This window comes from Schistocerca cancellata, chromosome 1 (genome assembly GCF_023864275.1).
Source record: "Schistocerca cancellata isolate TAMUIC-IGC-003103 chromosome 1, iqSchCanc2.1, whole genome shotgun sequence".
NCBI lineage: Eukaryota > Metazoa > Arthropoda > Insecta > Orthoptera > Acrididae > Schistocerca > Schistocerca cancellata.
The window spans coordinates 1,127,564,166-1,127,574,010 of NC_064626.1; the positions used below are offsets into that span (position 1 = coordinate 1,127,564,166).

The 9,845-nt window shown below is 37.1% G+C and overlaps 1 protein-coding gene across 1 annotated transcript in view; it reads right to left on the reverse strand.

The window, feature by feature from the left end:
• LOC126092547 (dynactin subunit 4) overlaps positions 1-9,413 on the reverse strand; it is a 53,396-nt gene extending 43,983 nt beyond the window's left edge. The window contains exons 1-4 of the mRNA XM_049908209.1: positions 9,151-9,413; positions 8,791-9,040; positions 3,746-4,069; positions 206-389 (exon numbers count right to left, since the gene is read on the reverse strand). Of these exons, the coding sequence (XP_049764166.1) occupies positions 206-389; positions 3,746-4,069; positions 8,791-9,040; positions 9,151-9,279 (887 nt within the window). The 5' untranslated portion in view covers positions 9,280-9,413. The remainder of the gene's footprint in view (positions 1-205; positions 390-3,745; positions 4,070-8,790; positions 9,041-9,150) is intronic.
• Positions 9,414-9,845: the final 432 nt, after the last annotated feature.

Consider the following 9,845-nt stretch of genomic DNA (forward strand, 5'->3'; position numbering starts at 1 on the left):
TTTACATACTGAACAGTATCCATGATATGATAAAAGACTCACGATTATCGTCATGCCTTGACATTCCTGTCTGTTACAGCACTTAACTTGTCAATTCTTTTCCCCATTGTTGTATTATTGTTATTCCATCCTGCACTTCCCATTGTTTTTAAAGATGATTCTCTTGAATAAATGTTGCTGTGCTATTTTTAACATAAGAACTTACTATGCAGACAGCTGAATCTTGAACTTTATTGAAGCTGGGTTATATTCTGGCTTGCTGACATTATGTTCGCAACTCCGGCATCTTTGAGAGCGCTTGATAAGGAGCTGTTTGTGTGCTGGATACAACTGTGATACCTTCGTAGGCTGAAACTCTGGCTGAGCAAGCCTCTGTGTTAGTGTTGTAACTGAAAAAAAAAAAAAGTATGTAACTTCAATCAGATATATATCTCATCCATCAGCTTAAAAATGCTAGAAACAGTACATATTTAAAGGACTTAGCTAATTTAAAATTTATCATTTATTTTGATGTCTTAAATTTATAACTAAGATGGCAAAATAAACAAATTTTAAACATCTACTCAGTTGTAGATTCTCTCTCAATAAAATATCGACAACAGTGACTGCCATAATTATATATTTTATGTCATCTTATATAAGTAAATGCTAAGTTATTCAGGATATGAACTAATGCATGTTGCATGTGATCATTACATTCCCTCAGAATAGGGGAACAGAATGGGTGTTACAAACTGATCAGTGGTAGGTCTGCTCTTGTTTCTAACTTCCAAGAATAATCTTCCTATGATTTCAAGGATGATTAAGGAACTGTAATTTTAGCTGATGACACAAGCAAAAAACCCAACTGCACCAGATAAGTTCAGATGACAGTGGACCCCTTTACATGCAGCAAAACCATTTAACTACCTTTTTAGTAGTAATATAGAAAATATGATTAAACCAAACAGAAAAAAGTATACTCCGCCAAACAAATATAAAATAAGCAAATGATCAATGTTAATCAGCATCGTCGAACGAGATGAAACAGCAAAAGCAATGAATTGACTAAAAAAGCTCTGCTGGTCTTTATGGTCTTTCTGCAATAATCTTAAAGAAGAAATGCTTTAAAATTAACTGATCCACAGACACACTTATGTGCTCGTTCCAAGTAGGCACTGTACCACACATGCTGGAAATGGCAGTGTAAATGCTATTTACAGGAAAGCTGAAAGGGATAATGTAAATAACTTTAGACCCACTGCAATTTTCTCTTCCTCTCAGAGAAAATCTTTCAGTGAAAGCTCTATACACAGAAAAATGTAAGTTGATGCAGATGAGTTAAAAAATACAAACCAATAATGTTCAAATAGTGTATTAGTAGTGTGCTGCTTTACAGTTACGTCAATTAAATATCTAGGCATAATGTTGCAAAGCAATACATATTGGAATAAGCATATAAGGACTATAGTAGGAAAGGCAACTGGTCAACTGGGATAATTTTAGGAAAGTGTTGTTTATCTGTAAAGGAGACTGCATGTACAACATTAATGTGAGGCATTGTTATGTACTATTCAACTGTTTGGGATTTGCACCAGGTCGGATTAAAGGAAGGCATCAAAGCAATTCAGAGGCAGGCTGCTAGATTTATTACCGATAGGTTCAAACAACACACAAGTGTTACGAAGAAGCTTCAGGAATTTAAACGGGAATCACTGGAAGGAAGGTGACATTCTTTTTGAGGAGCAGTATTGAGAAAATTTAGAGAATAGGCATTTGAGGATGACTGCAGAACAATTTTACTGCCACCAACATACATTTCGCATAAGGATCATAAAGATAAGATTAGAGAGATTAGGGCTCGTACCAAGACAGCTGTTTTTGCCTCACTATTTGTGAATGAAGCAGATAAGGAAATAACTAGTAGTGGTACAGGATACCCTCTGCCATGCAACATATGGTGGCTTACGGAGAATGTTTGTAGATATAGATATAGACATGAAACAATATGTAGTGAACAGCAAAGATTCAGAAATAGGTCATCAATAACTGCCATTTATGAGTGCGTTAAATGTATACTACACCTTACAAACAGTAAATAGGAAACAACAAGAATATCTCTTGACCTATCAAAGGACTTTGATTTGTTGGCTCATAAAACTTTAACAGTATGGCATTCAAGACCTGTGCATCAGTTGGATCTGCTCCTACCCAAATTATCATGAACAAGCAGTAAGCATATTACAGAAAGGTGAAGCTACCACCAACCTGAAGGTTTGTTTGGAAACCACAGTACATTACTAGGCATTGTCCAACTGGAGGTGATTGCTGCTGTCTTCCTTCGACCTTCGAAATGACTTACGCAGCCAATTATAGGGAACCTTACAGCTTAATGTGGACTTCAAATGGCAGAGCAATAAGGCATTTTTCACATTAATGAACATTACCAGATGTGAAAGAAGGTATAATTGTCAGAGAAAACCTCAAAGAACGTAATAGAATACTTATCAGGATATAATTTATTAAATATGGTGTGCCTCAAAAGTCAGTAATGAGATCCCTTCTCTTCCAACTATACATTAACTATTTAAGCCAAAATGTGGGTGATTGTAATGCTAGCATTTGCTGATGATACCACAATCTTGATAAAAGGGAAAAGTAAGGAACTACTGCAACAATCAGTAAAAACAAGTTAGCAACTTTGCGCGGAATAAAAAGCTATTAATAAACAATAAGAAGTCACCTCAATAAAATTTCACAATTTCATAACAATTACCCATAATTCCCACATTTATCTAAGAACAATGAACCAGCTGGTAACAGCACGGAAAACTAAATTTTTAGGTTTGTGGTTACAAATCCTTTTAAAATGGGTGAGTAGATAGAAAATGTGAATGCAAAATTAAGAAAAAGATGCCACCTATTTTGCAAATTGAAACTCTGTTGTAGTGAGCAAGCAGTAAGAAGTGCTTCTTATACCTAATTTCATTGTCATTTTAAATATGGCATTACATTCTGGGGTAACTCAAAGGCAGCTATTGGTACTGCAGCCGGCAAAAGAAGCCCATCAGAATCGAATCATGAATGGATTCTAACCTAGAATATAATGCAGAGCACTACCACATGCTGGTAATGGGAAATTCTGGTAAATATATTTAGTAAGTTGCTACCTTTACTGCAGAAAATGTTTTACATATTATAAAAACAGAGAGAGAAAGTAGGCCTAACCAATTTGTGAAAATACGTTGGCTTTAGAATATCCCACTTTTGTCAAATCTTTATGAACTATGAATTGCACACATCGAAATTGACTTGAGTTAATCTCTCTTCAAATTCTCAAATAACTACTTAAACTCATTATATTCATTATAAACCAATAATTTTCTGAAATTTTTAAGAAGAAAGTATGCTTTTTTTTCAAACATATATAATTAAACCCTCGCTTACAAGGTTACAAACTGTAGAAGAAAATTCTGCTTTGGACAGTTACCAATGGCTCAACTCCCAAACATCTCAAAACACTGGATAAACTTTAGATCAGAGGTTTGTACATCTTTTAAAGAGTGTATTGAAGTTCACACAAACTAAATACGATAAATTTTTATGACAAAATCATTGCAGTTTTTGAGTGAAAATTAATGTAGAAATGGAAATCAACTCTATTAATATTACATTATTTTCACCTTTCTATTTTGAATAGAACATAACATTTCCATTCAAATGACAAAAAAAACTGAGTAATATAATTAAGTTTTTCCCAACTTACTCTTAGTCAGATCTAAAGGTTTTTCAAAGATATCAGCAGGCAAGTCATCAACGTCTTCAGTTGCCACTGCCCTTTCCAAAGATGGAAACTTCGATGGATCATCTTTCAGGGGCAATGAACTGCCAAGCGAACTTAACCCCACTCTCTTTCGGGCTCCAACATTTGACAGGGCATACTTTTCTAGTACAAGATAACTCCTCCTGGGAGTAAACTTCTTGCGCTCTTTTTCTTGTTTTTCTCTTAAAGCAAGAGCTTTGTAGTATTCCAAGAGAGCATTCACACGAGGTGCAAATACATTCTCCTTCTCAGGCCATGCTCCACTAGCTGCAACAAAAGTAACTCAAAATAGTAAATTTTTACTTCATAAATATTAGCTGTTTCTGAAATGTATGAAAATACAAATGAGGCTGTGAAAAGTAATTCTGAATGGATATATTGTATTAAAAAAAAAAGGTAGTGTTATAGTCCAAAGAGAGAAATAAATTTTCAGGACAGAAGATAGAGGTAAATGCACAGACAGCTAGGATATCGGAAAGCCAAAAGTGGAAATAAGAACTCAAACACCCAGGTCCAAACCAGACTGTCAACAAGCTAATACAATGAGCAAAGAAACAACCAAAAGGTCAAGCCTAAAGCTTATTAAAATAGTATGCAGAGATCAAAATAAATACAGGAATACTAAAGACAAAAAACACATTCAATATTTCTTGACTTTCAGTACCTTCCCAAGGTTCAACAACACAAGTTAGATCATAAGTGGTATCAAGCTGCACCAAGATTGAGGATTTCTTGGTATGGAGACAGAAGAATGTTATTTTGAACGGAGAATCATTGGCAGAAGTTGGAGTAACTTCAGAAGTGACAAATGGAAGTGTACTGCGATTCGTGTTTGTGCATTATATCACCTGACATACAATATTAATAGTAGCATCAAAATTTTTGCAGATGATGCAATTATCTATACTGAAGTATTATCTAAAAAGGGGGGGGGGGGGCTGCACAATTATATAGTCAGATCATGACAGGATTTTAAACTGGTATAAAGATTAGGATTTGCTTTAAATGCAAATGTAAAATAGAAAAAAAAGTATCAACTGACTCAAATATCAATGACTCATATCTGTGATCAGTGACCATAAAAAGAAATGATAACATAGGCTCAGCCAAAGGTAAGGATGGTCGCAGACTTCAGTTCATAAGGTACGATACTGGGGATATTCAACCAGCCTACAAAGGAAATTGCTTACGAAACACCTGGGTGTCACATCTTATAATATTGCTCATGTGTGTGTGGAACTCATACCAAACAGGACTAATAGAGGATAATGATGAAAGACAGTACCAACAGTGACAGGTTTCCCTGACTCATGGCAGAGCACCACGGTAATGCTGTAAAGAATGAATTGGAAGATGCTCAAGAATAGATGTTAATTATACTGCGAAGGTATACTTAGAAAATGTCAAGAATCAGTATTAAATAAATAATCTAGGGATATAGTGCAACCTCTAACATACGATTCCTGTAAGAACTGTGAAAACAAGGTTAGATTAATAATACTGTGCTCAGAAACATTTAAACAGTCATTCTTCAAGCACTCCATATGCGAACAGCACAGGAATAAATCCTGACGTGGTTCAATGGTAAGTAATCTGTATCATGTACTTCACAGTGGTTTCTAAACTACATATGTAGATGTACAAAAGCTGCACTTAAGTTTCTTCAGCTATTTCTGAATGTTTTCAGTTAATTTCTAATCTGTATGAACAAAGAAAAGTTGTACAATTAGGATTTTTCCAATTTCAGTTTCTATGACTCGTTAAGAACATAGAACATGCTATTTTATTGCATTTACTATCTTCTGTTTATGATGATGGATAACACTGATACATACCAGAATTCAGATCTTAGGAAGGAGCTCTATATTGGAATGTTCCCCAACTGTGCAGTTAGCACAAAACTGCCCCCCCCCCCCCTCCCCCAATCTCTATGTAACCCTACAGATCAGCCCTCTTTGATTTTCTTCATCTTGGGAGGATTTGAAGGCCTTCGTCTGCATCTATGCTCTGCAAGCCACCGTATTGGGCGTGAAGGGAGGTACCCTGTCCCACTACTAGCCACTTCCTTTCCTGTTTCATTCGGAAACAGAGCAAAGGGGAAAAACTACTGTCCATATGCCTCCATACGAACCCTAATGTCTTTAGTCTTATCTTCATGGTCCTTACACGAAATGTACATTGGCGACAATAGAATCATTCTTCAGTTAGCCTCGAATGTCATTACTCTCAATTTCCCCAATATTGCTCCTCGAAAAGAACATCTCCGCCTCTCCAATAATTCCCACTCGAGTTCCCAAAGCATCTCCATAATACTTGCATGTTGTTTGAACCTACTGGTAATCAATCTAGCAGCCCGCCTCCAAATTGCTTCCATGTCTTCCTTTAATCCAACTTGGTGTGGACCCCAAATACTAATGAGTATTTAATAATGGATCACACTAGTGTCCAATATGTGGTCTCCTTCACAGATGAACCACACTTCTCCCAAATTCTCCCAATAAACTGAAGTTGACCATTTGCCTTCCCTACTTTGATCATTACGTTTTCATTAAATTTCGTTTTGCTTTGCAACATTATGCCTAGCTGTTTTACTGACGTGTGTTTCCAGTTGTACAGTACTAATTTTATTTTACAGGTCTATCTTGTGTGAAATTTAAAAACTTCCCAGTAAATTAAACATTCAAAGGGATTTTGAAATTGCAGCCGGTCATTGTAAACTTCACTACACGATATTTCAACCGGACACCTGCCAGTCATCTTCAGGTGCGCCATTCAATGGCTCACCTGAAGATAATTGGCAGGTGTCCGGTTAAAAGGTAGTGGGACTAGAAATACATTGCCCCTCTTCTTGCCTCTCATCCACTCCATCCCACTGGCTATGTAATACTGGCATGTTGTCAACCTACGAGCTGTAGTTATGAGCCACCATACTGCCACTGGCCCTGATCTAGACTTTGGCCTTTGCTGTATTAAACACACTTTTTGTTGTAAAAACTTAAACTGGAAAGTAAAATCAGAGTACGTGGATTAGAAAATGGACAAGTCTAAATGAGTATTTTGGTGCATATTATAAACATCCATTGCACATAAACTATAAGAGTTTTAATTGAGCACCCTGGTCGAAGAATGCACCACTGGCTCACATTATTCACTATCTCACTCTTCCCACATTTTACATATCCTGTGACACATTTTTTGTCCATTACTCACGATATGTTCACCAAAGCTTCTGTTGTCAATATTCACAGAAAACGAAGATCTTTACTTGTAGAGAGACAGTATCTACTACACAGCTCCCCTATATGAAGCAACCACAACAAACTACTTCTGACATATTTTGTTTGGCTGAAAACATGTAGCAATGTTCATTCATTTCCATTTTTTATGTAGTAGTGCATACACATGCCCCATTATCTGATTTTTCTTGAAGCTTTTTCAGATTGTGGTGAAACATACCCAGCCAGTAGCTGTAATCTCCATTCATAATATACAACAGTCCACCTATCTTTGCACAATGTGTGCCTTTGTCTATATATGAAGTGGAACTGCCAATATTTTTTCCTCATGATTAATTCAACACAGTTAACTACCTTCTCTTTTTCTCACCACTGGTATCTTCTTAACTTGCTATGTCCACATGCTTTACCACCATGGATGAATCACATGCACAATTTTATAACAGATAACGAGGTATCTTGGCTTTGACCAGTGATTTAGGAAACATGCGACAAATGCCGTAAACAACATGATGACTGTAATGGAGTAAGTTAGAGATCAATCTGTCACCACAACAAGGTATCTTGCTTGGACATTCAACTAACAACCAACCTGTAAAAATACACACCAAAGGGTAATGTCACAGCAGCTATTACATTGCATTACTCGGCAAAGCCAAAGACTAGTATCGAATATTCCTTCTGACCCTCCCACACTACATATGAATCATAATGTTGCATAACTAGGCAAGTTGTGTGTTGGAACCCACCTCCCCCTTGGATTTTTTGTAATTTATGTTCGATAAATGTGCATAAAATACTCTTGAGAACCGGGTCCATTATTGAATACATGTTTTCTGAATTTATCTTGAAGTTTTAGTTTTAATGATGGAAAGTGTCTTAAATATTTTGCAAATATACACATTAGCGTACACTGCAGGTCAATCTGTTACCACAACTTTCCTTCAGCATTCACGTTGGATTGCCAACTAACAACCAAATTATTACCTTTCAATCTTATCTTGACCTCAGGCTACACTACAGATGTATCTGTCACCACTACCATGACTTCAGGGGCCTCCAATATAAACTCAAGCCCATCATTGTGTACATGTAGGTATCAAGATAAATTATGATAACCTAAATGTGTTCAATTAGAGTTTTACTAGTAGTACAATTACAATATTTTATGTACAAACAGATGTGGTTTGGAAAAGTGACTTATTTCCTATCAAAACTGACACTGTAGAATAATACATAATTTCTTCATAAATGTTATTTTCTTATAAGTGATTAAATTTGTTCATCCTGATTCACTGTACAATAGAACAGCCACCAACTCTTTGAGTTTTACAATAACATTATGAAAAGCAAGTTGCTACTCACCACATAGTGGAGATGCTGAGTCCCAGATAGGCACAATAAAAGGACTCTCACAATTAAAGCTTTCGGCCCTTGGCCTTCGCCAACACACACATACACACAAGCAAACGCAACTAGCACACACGAGTCGTGTGTGTGTGGTGTTGTTGACGAAGGCCAACGGCCGAAAGCGTTAATTGTGAGTCTTTTTGTTGTGCCTATCCCCAGCATCTCCGCTATAAGGTGAGTAGCAGCTTTCCTTTTCATAATATCGTTACACTCCATCCTGCATTTTCCATTGTTAAGAGTATTACAATAATTAGTTTTCTGGTGATACAACAATTGCCATTTTCGAATGTAATGAGATAAAACACCGCATAAAACTTCAGGCATGCAGATTGTGTGTCATACCGACAGTTTGGTCGGCTAGTCCCACATCCCTTGAAGTCCAACGACAGCAGCCGCAAGACAAATAATATGCTTTACGCGTAACTGTCTTGGACGGGTCATCTGGATTATGAGTCGTCTGCACCGTTGTTCGTGTAGACAGTGTGTTTAGGCAACTAGGGCAATCAAAACAACTGGCACATTTCTGTTTTTTAAGTCTCGCTTCTGCTGAAGGGATGTTCTCAAGGCAATGAGCACAGTAATGGGAATCCACCTGTAAAAGAATGAACGAGTAATATTCAGATGCGCGAAGTGAATAAATCAATCTCTTTTAGTGAACATACCGTCATCAAGAAGCATTAGGCGATCTTTCAAAAGTTTTACCTCGTGTAGAACACAGTATCCACATCTTACTTTCAGACAGTGCCTGCAAAAGTATATCCTCGAAATTGGTTTCAACGAACCACAAGTGCAAGCATAACGAACTATGTCTGGGAGATGAATGAAAGCCATGTTTCCAAGGGAAAACAATGTTCAGGCTATTTACATATCTTCTGGCATTTTGTCATTATTTGAAATAAACACATTGACAGTTACTCCCGTAAGCCGACACAAAGTTTATCACACCGACGTACCGGAAAGTAATGCCACTTCCCCTAAGCACCTGAAGGCCCGTCCACACGCAACGATCTGTCTGCGCAAATGTCTGTGCACATCACATCTGCGCAGACAGATCGTTGCGTGTGGACAGGAGATTTGCACCAATCTCAGGTGTGTGCAAACCTGGAAGTTGGAGTTGGAGGTTTGAGGGAAACCTCTCAAATCTGTGGGTTCAAACCACATCTGCGCAGACAAGTTGGAGCGTGTGGACAGGAGATCGCCGCAAATCTGGCGCGAAACAGCTGTTTGCTCAGTCTAGTGTTTGTATTTGTGCGCACAGGGCATTAAAATGGCTGATACTCGTCAGTGTTCTCGAGAGTTTGTAAGTGAATTCATTGAAATATATAGAAACCACCCATGTCTGTGTAAGATTAAAGTAAAGAATATAGTGACTGAGACAAAAAGACAGCAGCATACAA